Source organism: Lemur catta, chromosome 1, assembly GCF_020740605.2.
Source record: "Lemur catta isolate mLemCat1 chromosome 1, mLemCat1.pri, whole genome shotgun sequence".
Classification (NCBI taxonomy): Eukaryota; Metazoa; Chordata; class Mammalia; order Primates; family Lemuridae; genus Lemur; species Lemur catta.
The window spans coordinates 83,331,224-83,353,088 of record NC_059128.1 but is presented as its reverse complement, the minus strand read 5'-3'; the positions used below and the strand labels follow the sequence as shown (position 1 = coordinate 83,353,088).

The 21,865-nt window shown below is 38.3% G+C and overlaps 1 protein-coding gene across 2 annotated transcripts in view; it reads left to right on the top strand.

Annotated features, from left to right (window-relative positions):
* Window positions 1–1,001: 1,001 nt before the first annotated feature.
* Window positions 1,002–21,865, top strand: part of SPPL2A (signal peptide peptidase like 2A) — a 40,566-nt gene continuing 19,702 nt past the window's right edge. The window contains exons 1-9 of one of the 2 annotated variants that reach the window (XM_045529184.1): window positions 1,131–1,216; window positions 4,194–4,324; window positions 13,011–13,130; window positions 13,429–13,611; window positions 14,086–14,175; window positions 14,668–14,801; window positions 18,330–18,481; window positions 20,466–20,562; window positions 20,990–21,091. In XM_045529184.1, coding sequence (XP_045385140.1) covers window positions 13,080–13,130; window positions 13,429–13,611; window positions 14,086–14,175; window positions 14,668–14,801; window positions 18,330–18,481; window positions 20,466–20,562; window positions 20,990–21,091 — 809 coding nt within the window. In that variant the 5' untranslated portion in view covers window positions 1,131–1,216; window positions 4,194–4,324; window positions 13,011–13,079. Of the gene's footprint in view, window positions 1,217–4,193; window positions 4,325–13,010; window positions 13,131–13,428; window positions 13,612–14,085; window positions 14,176–14,667; window positions 14,802–18,329; window positions 18,482–20,465; window positions 20,563–20,989; window positions 21,092–21,865 lie in introns of both variants that reach the window. The other variant, XM_045529177.1, reaches the window with a different exon arrangement.

Sequence of the window (21,865 nt, the reverse complement as noted above, 5' to 3'; positions counted from 1 at the left end):
TAAGAGCTGTGGGATGGCAGGGACACTGTCCTGTCCAGTGTTTGGTATTAAATATTCATTCAACAAATATTTGAGGACCTATGATATGCCAAATGTTGTAGGTGTAAGGGGCATAACAGTGAACAAAGCAAAGACACTTCTTATATCAAGTGGGAGGCAACATAATAAATAAACAGATAAATAAGACAATATGAAAGAATGAAAAATGCTATGCAGAGAATTAAAATAAACCATGATATAAAAGTGACTGGAGGGGCACTTCAGATTGGGTATGTCAGGAAGTTCCCTCGGGAGAAGTAACTTTTAAGCTGACAAGTGAATGCCAACAAGGCGGGAATTCTGAGTTTCAGAGAGAAGAGCATTCCAGCCAAGAGGACTACCAGCACAGAGGCCAGAGGGACCAAAGAAGACCCTTGTGGCTTAGTGAGTGGGAAAAGCAGTACAGATGGGGATAGAAAGGAAGGCAGGGGCCAGACTGTGTAAACTTTGTAGGCCGGAGTAGAGTTTTGATTCTGTTCCAAGTATGATGAAGAGTGACATGATCTGTGTTTTTTAAAAGATCACTCTGGGACTTGTGTGTGGCTAATGGGCTGTCCAGAGGGGAAAGCGAGTCCAGCTTGTTGGAGAGAAACGTTGGTGGCCCGGACAGGGTGGTGGTTTTGGAGGAAGTGGATGGATTTCGGTTGTATGTGTGAGTTAGCGTGGCCAGAACCTATTGACAGCCAGGGGAATTAAGGATGATCCTTAGATTTTTGGCTCCATGGGGCAGTTGAGTAATGACTGCGGAACCAAGCGGACGCTCAGCCACTTCTAGAAGGAGGGCCTTGAGAACGTCCCTTCGCTGGCCGGCTCCGGCAGGACTTAAAGGAAGGCAGCTGGAGAGCGACACGCCCAGACCCGCAGCCCGCGGCGACCCGGCGCCGCGACGCGCCGACAGGCCAGGGACTCTCCGGGCCCCGCCGGGGGTTTCCGCAGCGCGCGGGCGGGGCCGGAAAAGGAAGTCGGCGCTGCTGTGGCGGCCCCGGCAGCACGGCTGTCCCGACCGAGCACGCCCGCCCGCGCGCCCTTGTCCCGCCGGGCCCCGGAGGCAGCGCGGCGGCAGGATCCCGAGCTTCCCTCCGAGCCGCGGCACCCGGCACCCACTAGTCCGATGGGACCGCAGCGGCGGCTGCTCCCCGCCGCGGCCGCCCTGCTCTGGGGCTTCGTGCTCCCGCTGGTAAGGGGGGCGGACGGCGCTCGGGCCTCCCCGGGGCGGGGCGGGGCCGGGCTGGGGCTCCTCTCCCCCCACCCCACCCCCGGCTCCCGCCCGGCCTCCCCTCCGCCCGCGCCTACGCGGCCTGCTCCCCTTTCCCCCTTCCGTCCTCCTCCCCTTCCCCTGCCCTTCCCGTTACTCCTTTCCTTGCAGCCGCGAGTGGCTCGCCCTCTCGCCTCCAGTCCTGCCCACCGCCCGTTCCCGGCGGAATACCTGCCCTCCCGGAAAGATATCTGCAGAGCGCCTCGTGCCACACTGACCTTGGTGCTGCTTTATAGTTTTCCACTGTCCTAGCATTTTTAAAACATTGATCTCTGGGTTTTATTGTCTAAGCCTGCTTCTTAACTTCTTTCCCCCGGGAAGAAAAAAAATGTATATATATAAAAGGCCTCAGGGCGTTTAGCGGTTGCAGGACTGAACTTTAATTGCGCCAATACGGATTTCTTTTTTTATTCCCCTTTCCTTTTGTTGTTCCTGCTTCGCCCTAGGGCTTCTTTGATGCTGTTAAGAGGGTTTGTTTTGTTTTGTAATAGTAACAATTTAAAATAACTTTTAAAAGAACACCCCAAATGTAATGACTTTAGTGGTTTTCAGTTTTCTGCCTAGTTTAAAGGATGTGAGTGGATTAAGTAAAAATGACAAATATGTGTTCATACGTTTGGTTTCATAATTACCGAAAAGTAATAATGTTTTAAAATTCAGCATCAAGTAATTCGAGCTTCGGTTGGGGGCTCAGAAAGCCAGTGTTTCAGTTTTTGTTTCTAGTGACTTTCACTTAGGGAGTTTCAGGTTGGAAACTTTTATGAGTGGTATTTATACAGAATCGGTGTGGTGTAAGCCTGTCCGGTTATTTCCATTAGAATGTGTCATTTCTCTGGAAGAATATGTTTTCTTTAGTCTCCAGTTTAAAGGGTTAGTATTAATGAGTATATTCATATGAAAGTGTCTTTAACATTTATTGAGAAACCAAAATTAACCAAAACAGTATTTAGTGCCTTTGTTGCATTCATAATTTTGCTAGGCAACATATGGAACATGAATGAGAATGTATTTAAAGATTGCTTGGGGGAGAGGAGTATAATACAAAAAGAATAACAAAATAGCAGTGTTAGTCTTGGTCTTTGAGGTGTTTACTGTGTAGTCAAACAAAGTTATTGAAGTGTTTTTGCACTCATTTGAATCTTTTAAGGTGATGGTAATAATATATATGTCACATTCCCACTAATCCTTTCTCAACATAAATTAATAAATTGCCCAATAATACATCAATTCCTCATAAATTCACATGGACATTCTTATTAAAAGTCCTGTCCTCTCTTCCCCCCCCCCCCACACACACACGAAAAATTTAAGCAAAATAGTCATATGATTTCATAGGGTTCACAAATCTAAAAGTCATCCCTTTTCTAAAATGTATTAATAGCTAGCAAGTCTTTCCTACATTCTGGATTTTAGGCTTTTTAAAATTACATTTATGTAGTTTGTTGTATCACCATTCCTCAGTTTCAGGGATGTTGTGGGGATTAAGTAATATTCTTTTACTCCGCAAATATTTGATGTGCATCTGTTATATGCCAGGTACTGTGCTGATAACTATGAATAAACTGACAAGTCTCTTTAAATTGTAAAGATTTTTTTAATACCAACTAGTGTTGATTTTCTATTTCTTATTGATTTCTCTATGGATCTGTTTTCTTCTTAACTCATTTTTTAATTTCCTGAGGAGGTCTCTTTCTCATTCCTTTTCTTTTCTGAGGAACTTGGATAAATCTGGTTTCCTTTTCCTCAGCTAGAGCTCTCCTGTCTTCTTTCTTGCTTTGATACCTGGTTCCTTTCCTCCAACACCATCTGAAGTCTTGTACCATTTTCTCCCTGAAGCCCTTGTTTATTCCTCTTCCCTAATCTAACGACTCTAGGTAGCCTCTTTGAGTTCATTTGAATGAACGATAACAGCTCAATCATTTCATTTCTCCTCTCTGGGCTCTTGAAGCTGGCACTACTTCCCCTTAGTCATGTAATAACAGGGCCAACATCCTTATCTAGAAGCTGCACATAATCTTCAGAAACTATTGCCACATCCTTGTAGAAGAGGCAGAGGATCTAGTATTGGAAAAGCCTATAGTGATCATTTAGCCTGTCCCCCTCCTCTTGATATCTTCACATCAGAGTGACATCACTGTGTATTTTCAACTCAATCTATAGCACATCTGGCTATTAGTGCCTAGCAGGTGGTTCACTCTGTCTTGGCACTGCCATAATTCCATTTCACACTTGTCCTTACCTGGTCCAACCCCACCCCCAGCCCCAGTTGTTAGGCCTTTATTTCACAGAGTGGACCCAGTCATGGGGTTCTGTCTCAAATGGAATGACTGATGTTTAGTCTGGCTCTGTCTTAAAATTGCTTCAAAGTTCTCTGAAGAATCCTGAGTCTTTCTCCTAATGTTTTTATAAAATTTCTGTTCATTTTTTCTTTACTTTGAAGAATTTGAAGTATTATTCAGCTGCATCTTGAACTTACTACAATGAAGTGATAATCAGGATCCCCTGCAGAAAAATCTCTTGCTGAAAATTTGCATTCCTTTTGTACTGCACCAACTCAAAGAATCTTCTTTTTTATTTTATTTATTTATTTTTCCTATTGGTCTTTTCACTGACTTGGGAAAGAATCTTCTTTAACTATTTCTCTTCTCTCAACCACTAGGAGAAAGTAGGTGTGTTCTGCTACCCGAGCTGAACTTCTGTGCTATGGAATGAATTGTGTCACCTTCCCACCCCAAATTCATATGCTGAAGCCTTCCTCCTATGTGGTATATTGGGAGATGGGACCTTTGAGAGATAATTAGGTTTAGAGAAGGTCATGAGGATGGGACCCTCATGATAGGATTAGTGCCCTTGTAAGGAAAGATACCAGAGAGCTTTCTCTCTCTCTTTGCCATGTTAGGACACGGCATCTACAAACCATCTACAAACCAGGTAGCCATCTACAAACCAGGAGGAGAGCCCACACTGGAAACTGACCCTTCTGAAACCTTGATCTTGGACTTCTGGCCTCCAGAACTATGGAAAACTAAGGTTTTATTGTTTAAGACTCCTAGTCTATGCTATTATGTTATGGCATCCCATGGAATGAGTTAAGATTTTTAGGGCTGTTGGAATGGAATGAATGTATTTTTCCTGCTAGAAGGACCTGAATTTAGGGGAAGGGAGGAGGAATGCTATGGACTGAATTGTATCCTCAAAAATTCATATGTTGAAATTTTAACCCCCAACATGATAGTATTTCACATAGAGAAATACTGTAGAAATTGGGGCTTTTGGGAGATAATTAGGTTTAGATCAGGTCATGAGAGTTCCACTCTCATGATGGAATTTTTTTTTTTTTTTTTTTTTTTTTTTGAGACAGAGTCTCACTCTGTTGCCTGGGCTAGAGTGCCATGGTGGCAGCCTAGCTCACAGCAACCTCAAACTCCTAGGCTCAAGCAATCCTCCCTCAGCCTCCTGAGTACCTGGGACTACAGACATGCTCCACCATGCCCAGTTAATTTTTTCTATATATATTTTTAGCTGTCCAAATCATTTCTTTCTATTTTTTAGTAGAGACGGGGTCTCCCTCTTGCTCAGGCTGGTCTCAAACTCCTGACCTCGAGTGATCCTCCCGCCTCGGCCTCCCAGAGTGCTAGGATTACGTGAGCCATCTCGCCCGGCCATGATAGTATTAATGGCCGTTTAAGAAGAGATGCTAGAGAGTTATGATGACACTGTGAGAAGGTGACCATCTACAAGCCAGGGAGAGAGCCCTCACTAAAAACTGACCCTGATGGCACCTTGATCTTGAACTTCCAGCCTCCAGTACTATGAGAAAATAAATTTCTATTATGTAAGCCACCCAGTCTATGGTACTTTGTTATGGCAGCCTGAGCTAAGACTTACTGGTTTTGTTAAAATCTTCCTTTAGCTTTCAGGTTCTTCACAATTTTTCTTTTACCTTCTTGCCTCTGAGCTGTCTCTGACTTTCTGCATCCCATTGACTGCTTTCTAAATCGCTGATGGCTCCTTCCCAAAATGTGGCACCTATAAGTAAATCTCCTTTGAAAATCTAAATAATCCTGAGAATGTTCAGGAAAATTACGACTTGTCCAGATCTTATAGAAAGTTATGAAAGATAAGACTAGAATCTAAGTGGGTTTTTTTTTTTTTTTTTTTTTTTTTGAGACAGAGTCTCATTCTGTTGCCCGGGCTAGAGTGAGTGCCATGGCGTCAGCCTAGCTCACAGCAACCTCAAACTCCTGGACTCAAGCGATCCTTCTGCCTCAGCCTCCCGAGTAGCTGGGACTACAGGCATGTGCCACCATGCTCGGCTAATTTTTTCTATATATATTTTTAGCTGTCCATATAATTTCTTTCTATTTTTAATAGAGACGGGGTCTCGCTCATGCTCAGGCTGGCCTTGAACTCCTGAGCTCAAACAATCCACCCGCCTCGGCCTCCCAGAGTGCTAGGATTACAGGCGTGAGCCACTGCGCCTGGCCAAATCTAAGTGTTTTGATGTTTTTCCACTAACTTGTGCAGTGATAATTTTTTCCCTGAATGAAAAATAGGACAGAAGACTCATAGGATAAATTTGTGAATTTTGCTTATAAAAAAAGGTTTAAAGGTAGGAAAAGTTATGTTTAGTGTGTATTTGATAAATTGTTTGTTAAAAGTCACCTGAAATTTGGTCCATTTATGAAAATCTGGACCATAAATTCTCCAGTTAGAGGCCCTTTCCCCAAGATATTAAATTTTTTTAAACAGGTGTTTGCCTTTAGGCAAGAATTTGCTAGGCTTTACCATACCCTACAGTCTTAAATCTTCTCTGGTTTGTTCATTTATATTATCTGCGTGGCCTTGTAGTCATTTGAGTTTGTAAATCCTAGGGTAAATTATAAATTCTGTAAAAGTTGAGATGTATCATTAAGTAGAAAGATTACTTAGGGAAAAGCAAGAAGGCTAGATCCAGGCCGGGCGCGGTGGCTCACGCCTGTAATCCTAGCACTCTGGGAGGCCGAGGCGGGTGGATCGCTGGAGCTCAGGAGTTCGAGACCAGCCTGAGCAAGAGCGAGACCCCCGTCTCTACTAAAAATAGAAAGAAATTATCTGGCCAACTAAAAATATATATAGAAAAAATTAGCCGGGCATGGTGGCGCATGCCTGTAGTCCCAGCTACTTGGGAGGCTGAGGCAGTAGGATCGCTTAAGCCCAGGAGTTTGAGGTTGCTGTGAGCTAGGCTGACGCCATGGCACTCACTCTAGCCCAGCCAACAGAGCGAGACTCTGTCTCAAAAAAAAAAAAAAAAAAAAAAAAGAAGGCTAGATCCAGGCAACAAGTGGAATGTAAGCACCATGGAGGAGGAACCCTGCCTGACTCATTCTCTCTGTCTCCCCAGGCATCTCACAGACTGCAGAGTATTGAATGAATGAATGAAGGGCTACCTTGTCTATTCCCCAACACCCTAATACCCCTTAGCCTGTGCATTCTATGTTCCCAGAATCTCCAAATGGGAGGAATGATCCTGGCCATACTTTTTCAGTGGCCCACAGACTGCTCTGTTTCCCTGTTAAATCCCTGTTTGATGGCCTAGCTCCCACTCAGGCACTATTTAAATAATGAAGATTACACTTAATCTCTGTGGGTCTGATTCTAGTCACTTTCAGGGCACCATTTCCATAAATCTTGAATACTAGAAGTAGGAGTAGAAACAGTGTAGGTTGTCTTGATTATTATGTAAATTATTAGGGAGGAAAGAGTGAATGATCAGAGAGTTACTTGGGAACATGTGTCTTCCAGATACATAATTTCAACTCAGCCTTTCCTGTATCAGCATCACCTGGGAGCTTGTTAGAAATGCAGAATCTCACACTCTACTCATACCTACTGAATCAAAATCTGCATTTTAAAATGATCACTAAGTGATTTGTATGCACATTAAATCTTCAGAATCACTGCTTCTGTAGTGGTGGTTCTCAAACTTTAACAGGCATCAGAATTATCAGAAGCACTTGTTAAAACATAAACTGGCAGAGTTTCTGATTCAGTAGTTCTGGAATGGGGCCCAAGAATTTGCATTTTTAATACCTTAACTATTAAAATTTTTACTAGGGACTCTTTGACTTTAATCACATTCTGTTTACAATGATCTATTTCAGGTTTGTTTTTAATCTCCCCAGTATGACTGTACTTTCTTGTGTTTCTTTTTTTGGCAGCTTTATTAAGCTACAATTCACATACTACATAATTCACCGATTTAAAGTTACAATTCAATGATTTTATTATATTCACAGCTACATGCAACTATCACCACAGCCAATTTAGAACATTTTCATCATTTCATAAAGAAACCAATATGCAGAACACAGAGGATTTTTAGTGCAGTGAAACTATTCAGTATGATATAACGTTGGATATATGTCATTGTACATTTTTCAACACCCATAGAAAATGAACCTTGGGCCAGGCGTGGTGGCTCACACCTGTAATCCTAGCACTCTGGGAGGCCGATCCGATTGCTTGAGGTCAGGAATTCAAGGCCAGCCTGAGCTATAGCAAGACCTGGTCTCTATTAAATATAGAAAAAATTAGCCGGGCATGATGGCGAGTGCCTGTAGTCCCAGCTACTTGGGAGACTGAGGCAGGAGAATTGCTTGAGCCCAGTAGTTTGAGGTTGCAGTGAGCTGTGATGATGCCACTGTACTCTAGCCCATTTGACAGACCCTGTCTCAAAAAAAAAATTAAAATTAAAAGAGTGAACCGTAATGTAAACTGTGGACTTTGGGTGATAATGATGTGTCATGTAGGTTTATCAGTTTTTACAAATGTACCACTCTGCTGTGAAATGTTGGTAGTGGAGGAGGCCTGTACATGTGTAGGATGGGGGATATATTGGAGCTCTTTACTTTCTGCTCATTTTGCTGTGAACCTAAAACTGCTCTAAAGTAAAGTCCATTAAAAAAGAAAGAAACCCCATACCCTTTAGCTGTGATTCCCCCATCTCTACATCCCACCAATCCCTAAATAACCACTAATTTTCCAATCATTAATCTTTTGTATTTCTTTTGCATTGTGCAAGTACTTGGCAAGGTGCCAGGTGTATTATTATTTTTAAGAGCTTAATTTGTAGAAATAATTGCATCATCTAACTTAATCCTCACGACAGCTTTATGAGGTCCAACTGTTATTGTCATCTCAAAGCTGAAGATATTGAAATTTAAGATAGGTTAAATAATTTGTAACATAGCCAGTAAATGGTGAAACTGGCATTGTATCTTAGGTCTCTAATCCCAAAACTCATGCTCTTAACCTTTATACCATAATATGTATTGTGGCAAACTGAATTTTTGAAGCTACACAGTCTCTATGAGAAATTTCACCAAGATATTTTAAAAAGCAGTGGAAATGCTTAGGTTGTTGGGCATGCTAGCTCGCTTATGAAATTTGCTACATGTTCCACATTCGGCTCTATTACAGGATTACATATGTTTGTACTTTCATCTTTTATTAGTCTTCCACTAAAATTTGTGTTTTGTCATAGTAATTCCCATATCAATGAGTTTTGCTTTTATCATTAATGAATTTTCTACAATTGTAGAAAAAATTATGTAATTCCTTTATGGCACTAAATCTTACTCAGTTTGAATTTCTTCGTATATTCTTGGACATTTAAGCCTTTTAAAAATATTTCATAGTTTTTGTAATTAAAAAGTGACACACTGGCCGGGCACGGTGGCTAATGCCTGTAATCCTAGCACTTTGGGAGGCCGAGGCGGGTGGATCACTCGTGGTCAGGAGTTTGAGACTACCCTGAGCAAGAGCGAGACCCTGTCTCTACTAAAAATAGAAAGAAATTAGCTGGACAACTAAAATATATAGAAAAAAATTAGCTGGCATGGTGGCACATGCCTGTAGTCCCAGCTACCCGGGAGGCTGAGGCAGAAGTATCACTTGAGCCCAGGAGTTTGAGGTTGCTGTGAGCTAGGCTGACGCCACGGCACTCTCGCCAGGGCAACAAAGTGAGACCCTGTCTCAAAAAAAAAAAAAAAAAAAAAAAAGTGACACAGAATATTATACAGTTGTATGAAAGGAGGTAGTGTATATTTATCAATATGGAAAATCTAATACATAAAATTTAAATTTTAGAAAAGCTATAGAGCAATATGTATAATATGGACTCCATATGTGTAAAACAAATATATGTATGTATATATACATCTTAAATATTCATAGTGTCGAGAAAGATATAAAAGAGCCCCCCGACAGTGTGATTGTGAGAGCCAAGATGAGAGGAAAGGAATTTATGTATACCCTTCTGTTTTGTCTGAGTGTTTTTCCTATTTCTCTCCCCTCCCCAATCTTTTCACACCCTCACCTTTGCTTTTGATTTCCTGTCACTCCTTTCGTTTAATAGCCTCTTTGTGTGTATCTCCACACCTTTCTTCAGGCTCATATAAATGTACGGATATATGTAGGGGCTTTTGGGGAGATCATTATATAAAAATAGGATTACACTATAAATATCTCTCTGGAACTTGCTTTTCTCACTATGGACAGCTTCTGTTTCTAGAAATAGATCTAGCTCTTTATCTGAATAGCTGTGTACTATGCACATCATAACGTAATAAGCACCTTATTGGTAGAAGTTGTTTTTTTTTTTTTGCTGTAACATAATATTGCAGTGAGTGTTCTTATACAATTTATCTTTGTGCATTTGTGTAATATGAATCAGAGGGTACTATGTATTAAAATTTTTGATAGATGCTGCTAATTGTCTGTTGAAAAGGTTATACGATTTCAGCAGCAATGTGCACAATTAGAACCCAGATCCTGATCTAAATGCCTTTCCTCTCCAAAAGGAGTTTAGTGGACTGGCTGGTTCCACTAAGGGCAAGCTCAGCCTAAGGTATCTTATGCCAAAAAAAACAAGAAGTCCTCAAAGACTAATGGGATCTTGTATAACGGATACAAAGAGCCAGCTGGATGAGGCTCTAATGGCCGAATTTGGGAAAGTTTCAGTATCAAACAATGAATTATAATTATACCACATTGAATTTTTTTAAAAAAATAAATGAGTTTCTAGTGATACTAAACAAAGATGATGGGAGGAGAGAGTAAAGCTATTTTAAGAAGAATGCTAACTAATAAATGTAGTAGGAATGATAATATTAAAAAACATTCACCATTTTGCAACCCCCGATGTAATATGTAAAACTAAGTTCAGCCAAGGATCATCATAAAGACTAAAGCCTTGGTGAGAAGTTGTTGGGCTTTTCACATGGTACCACCAATCACAAAAGGAAAAAATTTACCTCTACGCTAGAGAAATCCTACAGGTACTACCTTAACCAATACCTTAACCAGATGATCAAACTCTACATCACTAATGATGGAAAATCCTAATGTTATGTGCCATTTTGTTGGATGGAGGAAGAAGCACCCAATTCACTTATGAAATATTCTCTCCAAAAATGTTTAACCTAAATTTAATCAACTCTCATGTTTATCTGCAGGATTAGCTTCTGTAGTTAGAATTGTAGACTGTATGACCTTACGTAGATTATGTGAGTCACTTACAGTGACACTGAATCAGATAAATGTATGAAAATAACCTAGCATGTAGTTTGTTATATAGTAAGAACGTAATGTATTAGTTCAGCTTGGCTGTTAGAATCCATTTATGGCCACCAAGTATGTAGCTGAATATTATAAAAACTACATTTCTCTTTTTTACATCTAATTTCCTTATCTAATTTTTCTGTGTAATTTGATGACATATTTTGTGAATTCCCTACACTTGCTTACATCCATAAGCTAATGAAGCCCCAAGTATGCCATAAAGCCCTGTAATCTAAAATGTTCTAGGGACATTTTAGGTAGGAGAGCATGGATTTGAACATTTCTATATTGGTTAGAAATTTAGGCTGGGTGCGGTGGCTCACGTCTGTGATCCTAGCACTCTGGGAGGCCAAGGTGGGAGGATTGCTTGAGGTCAATAGTTCGAGACCAGCCTGAGCAAGAGCGAGACCCCATCTCTACTAAAAATAGAAAGAAATGATTTGGACAGCTAAAAATATATATAGAAGAAAATTAGCCAGGCATGGTGGCACATGCCTGTAGTCCCAGCTACTTGGGAGGCTGAGGCAGAAGGATTCCTTAAGCCCAGAAGTTTGAGGTTGCTGTGAGCTTGATGCTACAGCACTCTAGCTGGGGCAACAACAGCAAGACCCTGTCTCAAAAAAAAAATATATATATATATATTTTGGTTGACTTCTATGAAAATACTGATTTTTGTAGATTAAAAATGGTCAAATATCAGTAGTTTCATGTGGTTTAACCTAATATGTACTTTAGTGGCAGAGGCTTGGTGCATCATCTTTATTTGCCAAATAACCTTTTTTTTTCTTCCTTATGGTTTTAGAAAAAGATTTGCTCAAAGGAGGAGACAGGCAGGATTTGTACTGAGCCAAGTGTGAAGGAAATTGTGATATGGAGTGATATTTTAAATATTTTAGGATCTTTCTTCATTTCATATTCTTCCTTTCCCACTACCCATCCCATGTACAGTAGTTATTCTTTTCAATCACTTCTGACCTCTTGCCTTTTTAGTAGTGGGAAACTAAAAAAAAGGGAAGAAAATTATTCTAGCTCTTCTTTTTCCTTACTGTAAACTCTAGATTGGTCTTTTTTAATAGCCAATTGCAGGCCGGGCTCAGTGGCTCACGTCTGTAATCCTAGCACTCTGGGAGGCCGAGGAGGGCGGATCGTTTGAGCTCAGGAGTTGAGACCAGCCTGAGCAAGAGGGAGATGCTGTCTCTACTGAAAAACAGAAATAAATTAGCCAAACAACTAAAATATAGAGAAAAATTAGCCAGGCATGGTGACTCATGCCTGTAGTCCCAGCTACTTGGGAGGCTGAGGCAGGAGGATTGCTTGAGCCCAGGAGTTTGAGGTTGCTGTGAGCTAGGCTGAAGGCATGGCACTCTAGCCTGGGCAACAGAGTGAGACTCTGTCTCAAAAAAAAAAAAAAAAGGCAATTGCAGAATCTTGAAAATGTAAGCCAGAATAATTTAATTCATGTTCCAGCTGGTTCTCTTCTAAAGATAGCACTTAGAAATAATAATGTACTTTTTTTTTTTTACCCTAGTTACTAATAGAATATGGAAGGTAAGACAGATGAGGGATTTTGAGTGCATTTTCTTTTATAGAACATAAGCAATGAAGTAATAACTTATAGGAAATTGGAAAAGAAAGTTTCAGGCTGTAAAGGAGTATTGAAGTTGTTACATCATAGCAAGATCCTCCCTGGACTATGGCTTTTATAACAAGGGCCATGATTGCTATTCCTGTAAAAAAGTGACCTGCCCTCCTTAAAGAATGTATTCTGGGTAAATGTGTATAGTTTTAGTATTCCCAAGTCTTCTTTTCATTTCCTCAAACAAGAAGAAATAAATTCATTGGAGGACCTTCCCTCCTAAGGAGATGTGATCAAAGCTGAATATATTAATAAATAGATTTATTAAAATCTTTAGTTTTTAGCTGGGTGTGGTGACACTCACCTGTAGTCCCAGCTACTTGGGAGGCTGAGGGTTGAGGTAGGAGGATCATGTAAGCCCAGGAGTTCAAGGCTGCAGCAATCTATGATCCAGAGTGAGCCCTGTCTCAAAAGAAAATCCTTATTTGTGGGCAAGCCAAATTATTGCCAGTGTGAACGTTATTGTTTGTGTCCTAGACAGCTGCTCAGGAAGCAATCCTGCATGCATCTGGAAATGGCACACCTTCACCATCTAAGGACTATTGCATGCTGTATAACCCTCATTGGACAACTCTTCCAAGTACACTAGAAAATGCAGTAAGTAAATCACAGTTATTATTCATAAACATGAAAATATTTACGAAGTAAGAATGAGTGATAATTATGTTTTAATATGTGAAACAGTTGTAATATATCGTGATTAATAAGTAATTATTTTATATATTTTTCTCAAGTATTTATCTCTCTGAGAAAATGAGAGAATTTTAAAATACCTGGTGTTTGTCATGAAATATTTCCAATTTTAAAGAACATTGTGTTAAACCAATATTGATACCTTATAAATGAATGCATTTAGGGTGAATTATGATATGTTAAAGACATTTCTTATTTTCAGACTTCCATTAGTTTGATGAATCTGACCTCCACACCACTATGCAACCTTTCTGATATTCCTCCTGTTGGTGTGAATAACAAAGCAGTTGTGGTACACTGGGGGACCTGCCATTTTCTTGAAAAAGCCAGAATTGCACAGAAAGGAGGTGCTGAAGCATTATTGGTTGTCAATAACAGTGTCCTAGTAAGTTATAAATGTATCATAACTTCTTTTGAGCTCATGACATCAAATTTCACAGAAATTGAATTAATTTTTTTGTGTGTGGTTTAGGGACTGCATTTTGAATAATGTGACAGTATGATTCTTTGTAAATAAAGATTCAAGATCTGATAGACATTTAATCAGGAAGTTTTGTAGTTTTTGTTCTATTCCTAGAGTAGACAAGACTTTGTTAGGAGCAAATATGTATATGTATGTATATATGTATAGGTATATGTGTATTATATATATTATATAATATATATATTATATATCAGTTTAAGTTCATGTTAAAAGGCATTTATTTTGAGAGCTTATATAATATTAAGAAAGAATACCTGAAACTTTGTTTTATAACATAAAAAAAGATGTAATGTTTATATTTAATAGGATACTTTGCATTTTGTTCTGTAAATATATTAGTAGTTAATAAGTTTTCATAATATTTTTTTCTTTTAGTTTCCTCCCTCAGGGAACAGATCTGAATTTCATGATGTAAAAATACTAATTGCATTTGTAAGCCAAAAAGACTTTAGTGATATGAAGCAGGTAAAGTACTAATTACATATTATATGAAGTTTATAAATAGTACAGCTCTTTACTTTTAATCACTGATATTTAATTTTGAGTATTATATATGCTCCTTTTGTTAACAAGAAGCTATAAAAGCCTACAACCTTTTTATCTAAAAATTACTGGCCTCTCATTTGGCATGAAGTACCTCAAAGCCTGAACTTTAAAAAGGATGTTTATTTATTTTGAGTTCTTTTAAAATCTCTTGTGTCTTATCGTTTATCCTAACTTTAAATCCCTGGACAAAATGTGATTGTGTGGAACACTGTACTTTCAAGATCTTATAAACCAAAGCATATCCTCATACTTCTGACTAGAGAGTATATCATGTGGTCAAACAATAGTTCTAGTCTTCTTGACTGTCTGATGTGTAGTATCCATTCCAGCGTGAAATGTGAACTGTTGCTGCCATACTCTACAGTAGAGAGAAAAGTTATTCCTGTGTTTAACTTTTATTTTGCCTTTCAGACTCTTGGAAATAACATTACCGTGAAAATGTATTCTCCATCGTGGCCTAACTTTGATTATACCATGGTGGTTATTTTCGTAATTGCTGTGTCCACTGTGGCATTAGGTGGATACTGGAGTGGACAAATTGAATTGTAAGTTTAATTAAACTTTAGTGTTTTGTAATAAATAGGTAAAAAATAATTGTTTTGTAATCATTTTAATTATATAACAGCATTTTAAAATTTTGCCTGTCCTCAGAATATGGTGCCAATAAGACCAGATTGCAGGTTTGTTCTCATATTGGTCATTTAACATTTCACCAAGAAGAGCGTCAGAGGTTCCTTTAACTCTTCTTCTGGCAAGGAAACATTGAAGTCACATTAAGGACTCTTTTAAGTTAAAATGTTTAATTCTCTCCCCCAGGAAAGGTCAAAATACTTAGTATCCTAACATGCCTATTTATTTAAATTGGAAGAAAATAAGCAAGAGAAGTAGGGAGTTTTTCAGCTCCTCCTGGGTTGGGTCTTTACAGTATGCCTTCATCATTCTGTTTAATGCTTTAGACATTCTAAGGATATTAGGGATGCCTATATTTTAATTTAAATATAGAAATTCCAAATGTACATAAAATTTGGATTTTTTGTTTAATAGGAACCCAAACGCAGTCTCCCTATAGTTTTATACCTTTGGCTCTAGATTAAAACAGAGAATATAGTAAGTATGGAAGAGTCACTTTATATTCATAACTCTGAATGAAAAAAATGAGCCCAGAGCATATTATTCATATATAAAGGGCAATATGTTTGCCTTGTGAATTGATTTATAGGTTCTATTAAAAAGGGCTTATGTGTAACTAAATGAAGCTAAACTTACTGGCAATTTCTTAAATACTAACATTTGATTGACTTACATCAAGAGGGAAATCTTAGAGTTTAACAAGTGTAGGTTCCTGGAATGTAGAGCTGTAAACATTTTATATATTTGGAAAGCAAATTTCAACATATCAGTCACATTTTTCATGAGAGTATGCATAGTTTTTTCTTCATTATTAATCTTTATAAAGCAGAGTGTGTGAGATCTCTAAGAACTCTAAAATCATTTTCTATATTGGTGAAATTTTAGAAATGATTTTCAAAAAGCTATTGATTCATTGAAAATGTTTTCCTATTTATGTAGATTCTCACTGTACTTAGATTACTATGTAAGTTTTTTCTTTTCTAGAGTAGTGCTTCTCAAACCATCATGTGCATACTTGCTATCTGGAGATTTTGTTAAAATACAAATTCAAATTTAGTAAGTTTTGGATAGGGGCCAAGATTCTGCATTTTTTTAAGTTTTATTTTTAGAGCCAGGGTCTCACTCTGTCACTCTTGGCTGAAGTGCAATGGTGCCATTATACCTCACTGTACACTTGAACTCCTGGGCTCAAACAATCTCCTGCCTCAGCCTCCCAAGTAGCTGAGACTACAGGCATGCCTGGCTAATTTTTTTATTTTTTATTTTATAGAGACAGGGTCTTGCTATGTTGCCCAGGCTGGTCTTGAACTCCTGGCCTCAAGCAATCCTCCTGCGCCAGCTTCCGAAAGTATGGGATTAGAGGCATGAGCCACCATGCCTGGCTAGATTCTGTATTTTTAAACAAGCTCCCAAGTCATTTTGCTGACCCATGGACCACACTTTGACTTAGCAAGCAAACTTCTTTAGATACGTGTTAGGACAGACGCCTCCTCAACAAAACAAGAGATTGAAGAGAAATATATATCAGCTTTTTTATTCATAAAATACAATGATGGAGCAGAAACAGAGTTTGTTGGCTTCAATAACCAGATTGTGAGAGATGTTCCATACGTGCAGGATTATGGATTTTAAAATTGAGGGGGCTGATTCTAAGAGCAAAATAGAGATAGAAAGAAGTGTATGTAGGAGGGGAGGGAGGTGGTGACCATATGGAGAAAGAGAATATGAATCAGCGATAAAAAGGAAAAAGTTCCATAAAAAGAATTATTAAAAACATAAGGGGCAGGTGCAATGGCACATACCTATAATCCCAGCTATATTTGGGAGGCTGAGGCAGGAAAATCACCTGAGCCCAGGAGTTTGAGGTTGCAGAGAGCTATGATGATGCCACTACACTCTAGCGGGGCAATGGAGTGCGACTGTCTCTTAAAAAAACAAAAGACTGTCATTTAGCAAGTAAAGACAATTGAATGGAAAGAGAATAAGGCTTAGGGAAGGGAAACTTTGCCAGAACAGGACCTCACAACCCAAAATTACGCTGCCAAATGAAAGATGGACCATATACAAAAGAGAAAGATGCTTTGATTCTATAGAAAGACTTCAGCAGAGAGTTAAAATCTTATTATAATAAGATCACTGGTCCTTGGGCTTTATAACCTAAGATGGCATGGATGAAAACTTAGCTTCCTATTACATGTGGCCCTCCAAGCTGATTTAAGAGTACAGTTTTTTAAAAAGATGAATTGTAGTGTTTTAATGTGATATAAATCTAGTACAGTGTATGCTTTCCTTTCAAGAAGTTGTCTTTGCTTTTTAGTACACTGACTGTGAATATGTAAATCTCTAATTTTCTTCTACTCAGGTACCACATTTATTGACACTTCCGTTAATATCCTGTCATCCAGCTCTAGAGTTTCAGGGGAGGTGCTGTTGTGGTTCCACCACCCTCTCCCTGCTCTTTTCCCAGGCAACCTACTTAGAGTTACAGATGCTTGATATGGTGGCCATCCCAATCAACAATTTTCTAATAAGAAAGTGGCATATTGGTAAATAAACAGCGGACAAATGTGCAGTTTGATAGAAGTAAACTTTTTTTTAACCTAAGTTTGTATTGAGCCCAGACCTCATGAGCACAAGATATGTGCAGGAGGGAGTGGAGTTTAGTAGAACGGAGTTGAAAAGACTGGAGCTGGAAAAGTATGTAGTAGGCTCTGTGTAACTAGGAGGAGACAGTAAGGTTGACAGAACAGACGTTGCCCAACCAATGATACTTGCGGTTCTTTTCCTCTTCGACTTCTGTCTCTGCCTTTTATTAGATCTGTGACCTAAGAAAGTTTTTGGGAGAATTAGAGACGATATTTTGCTATCTTAAATAAAGGTAGAGCAAAGCTATGTGTTGAACTTCTTTTGAATCCTTCATAATACATTGATGAGCATAGAATAGGCATATAGTAAATACTGAGTTGGTTGATAGGAGAATTTAGTGTTTGCATTGAAGAGAAGCTAGTTTTAGAAGTACTTTACAATCTGTAAGTTGATAATAGTAAATTTGTAAGAAGTGTTGGTTATAATTTAAAATTTAGTATGTCAAAATAAATAATTTCCAAATCAAGTAATGTAAACATCCACAAACATTAATTTGTTTATGTAATAAATGTCATCTATTTCAACAATTTTGCCTCCAGAAAAAAAATGCTTTTTCAAAAGTTAGTGGTTTAAGATAGATGATCTCTGGGGGGTAGAATTATAGGGGGGTTTACTTTTTAGACTAAATAGTTCTTTTTAGAGTGTAATTTTTTAAAAGTACATTACTTTTTAAATGAGAAATTCAAATTTGTGTTAGAGATAGATTTTTTTAATATGATCATCTAGATGCAAGAGATAGATTTTTAAAATAACTACGTGGCTAAGATTTGCTGAAGTTCCTATGTGTGTTTATGCAGGGAAAACCTGAAGGCATTAACAAACGCTGAAGACAGAGAAATGAGGAAAAAGAGGGAAGAATATTTAACTTTTAGTCCTCTTACAGTTATAATATTTGTGGTCATCTGCTGTGTTATGATCATCTTACTTTATTTCTTCTACAAATGGTTGGGTAAGAACTCATATTTTATGTTTACTACTTTTACCATATATTCTTTTCATTGACTTTACCAGACCTATCTTTTTCCTTTAAAGCTTAATTGTCAGAGTGTGAGGTCTCTATTACTGGATGACTTCAAAGAATTGCTGTGGTCCCTGAGTTTCCCTCTCTGCAGATAAAGAACCATAGCTCAGTATCTAAGCAGTGAACTAAGGAGTTCTTGGTGGCTATATTTAGTTACATGAAATAGAGTATTATTCAGATTACTGATTTATTGCCTCTGTTTACCCCCAAAGTGTAGTTTATCCTTTTGTCTTTTTACAAATCAACATGTTCTATTACTTGAATTTTGTTTTACTGTACAAGCAGTTAAGATCATACTGTATCTGAAGACACACAGATACTTACCTGTAGTCTAGAGAGTAACTGATCCTTCTTTCCCTTTAAGAAAGAAGGGGTAGGAATGGCTTGCCCATCCCTTGGACAATCTTCTTAACCATCTGACAGGGTAGAAATTTGCCATCCTTGGCCAGTACACAGCACAAAGAAGAGGGAGACCAGGGAAAAGGAGAGTGTGCCTGATAAGAACTAGAAAAACCTCTTTGTAAAACCCACTGAAAGCTACGATGCTTATTTGGAGAACATTAGCATAAATTTCTGGACTAGAAAATTAAGGCCCTAGGATTAGTTTCAGCTTATTGTTCAATTTCTCCTTTCCTGTGTCAGCAATTTAAAAACTAGACCTGTGACATATATTTCCAATATTAAAAAAAAAATCATGACCAGCCTGAGCAAGAGTGAGACTCTATCTCTACTAAAAACAGAAAAACATTAGTCAGGCGTGGTGGCTCATGCCTATAGTCCCAGCTACTCAGGAGTCTGAGGCAGGAGGATTGCTTGAGCCCAGGAGTTTGAGGTTGCTGTGAGCTAGGCTGACACCACAGCACGCTAGCCTGGGCAACAGAGTGAGACTCTGTCTCAAAAAAAGAAAAGAAAAGAAAAGAAAATGGCTATCTAGATTACTCTCTCTTTCTCACCTACAGAACAGAGCTATAGTTTTCTGAAGTTAACTATAATAGAATTTGAAAAATGCTGGTATAATTTATATTTCCATGATGAAATTTTGAGAAAGTTGGGAAAAAGAATGTTTTTATTTAAAGTACAATGATTCCCTCCCTTCTTTTAACAACAAAGAGGCCAAATTATTTATTTGTTTATTTTATTTTTAATTTTTTTTTGAGACAGTCTCTCGCTCTGTTGCCTGGGCTAGAGTGCAGTGGCATTATCATAGCTCACTGCAATCTCAAACTCCTGGGCTCCAGCGATCCTCTTGCCTCAGCCTCCCCAATAGCTGTGATCACAGATGCGTACCACCACACCTAGTTAATAGAGTTAGGGTCTCACTCTTGCTCAGGCTGGTCTTGAACTCCTGACCTCAAGCAGTCCTCCCGCTTGGCCTCCCAAAGTGCTAGGATTACAGGTGTGAGCCAATGCGCCAGCCAGATTTGATTTTATCTGGTCAAGTTATTATAGATAAATCACCCATAGGAAAATATTATTAGCATGGTTAATGTCTAAGGTGGGTGTTAGTTCTCATCCCTAAATTGCGTTTTTAAACATATTTCTTAATGATTTATTAATTTTCCATTCCTTACATTTAAATGAAATATTCATAAATGTCTGTAACTCACTTCATAGAGATCTTTAACAAACATGTCAGGTTGGAATCATTGAATGATAGAAAATGTAGAGCCAACTTCAACCCCTTAAACAATCCTACCAATGTATAGTGGAACAAAACAACACATAAAGTAGCCACTCTTAAAACTCAAGATCTAAATATTTTTAGCTTCATAACTAATTCAGGTAATAATATAGTCACTGCATTCAAAGTATCATGATCCAATAAAGAAAGCTAAAGAATTAATATTGCTTGTCTAAATATTTTCTTATCATATTTCCTTCTGTTCTCATTTAGTGTCTTGTTTTTTTCTAGTTTATGTCATGATAGCAATTTTCTGCATAGCATCAGCAATGAGTCTGTACAACTGTCTTGCTGCACTAATTCGTAAGATACCATGCGGACAATGCACGTATGTATCTCTTCTACTGTTGGTATTTATAATTTTAAAAAAATATAAAGAAAAGTAGGAGTATCATTTTAAATCTGTACAGTCCGATATACATTGGGCTTATGGTTTAAATTTAAATTAATTAAAGTTAAAATTAAAAATTCAGTTTCTCATTCTCATTAGCCTCATTTCAAGTGCTCAATAGCCACATGCGGCTAGTAGCTACTATATTGAATGGCACAGATACAGTACATTTTCATCATCACAGAAAGTTCTGTTGCACTGATAAATATTTTATTATGTCTTATTTGTTTTACTTAAAATCAAGACTTAAATTGGTATTTCAGTCACTGCTTATGACTGTAGTTAATATTTGCCAGTTCTTATATCAAGTGAACATTGTATTTCATCTGCAGTGTAAACTAAACTATTTCAATCTTTTTTTTAGAATTGTATGTCGTGGAAAAAGCATTGAAGTGAGACTTATTTTTCTCTCTGGACTATGCATAGCAACAGCTGCTGTTTGGGCTGTATTTCGAAATGAAGACAGGTATGAATATTCAGTGTATTTGCTTTTAGATTAAGAATGGATTTTTTTATATCTTATCCTAAGACTTATTCATTATGATTATCATGGCATTTTTTTCGCTTTTATCTCAGAACACCAGTCTTGAAACAAGCTACTTTTTATTTTTATTTTTTTTTGAGACAGAGTCTTGCTCTGTTTTCCAGGCTAGAGTGCCATGACATCAGCCTAGCTCACAGCAACCTCAAACTCTTGGGCTTAAGCAATCCTCCTGCCTCAGCCTCCTGAGTAGCTGGGACTATAGGCATGCGCCACCATGCCTGGCTAATTTTTTCTATATATATTTTCAGTTGTCCAGATAATTTCTTTCTATTTTTAGTAGAGACGGGGTCTTGCTCTTGCTCAGGCTGGTCTCAAACTCCTCACCTTGAGCAATCCTCCCACCTCGGCCTCCCAGAGTGCTAGGATTACAGGCGTGAGCCACCACGCCTGGCCACAAGCTACTTTTTAAATAAGCAGATCTTATGTTAATGGATTTGAACTCATGTAGAGAAGGAAATATGAATTATGATGTAAACATCTAAACTGAAATAGACTTTAAAAATATACCTAATTGTATATATGTATATACCACACAATGGAGTACAGTGCAACTCTAAAGAATGAAAAAGATCTGTATGAATTGATATGCAGTGATTTGTAGGATAGATAGATAGATAGATAGATATTTTTTTTTTTGAGACAGAGTTTCACTCTGTTGCCCGGGCTAGAGTGCCGTGGCGTCAGCCTAGCTCACAG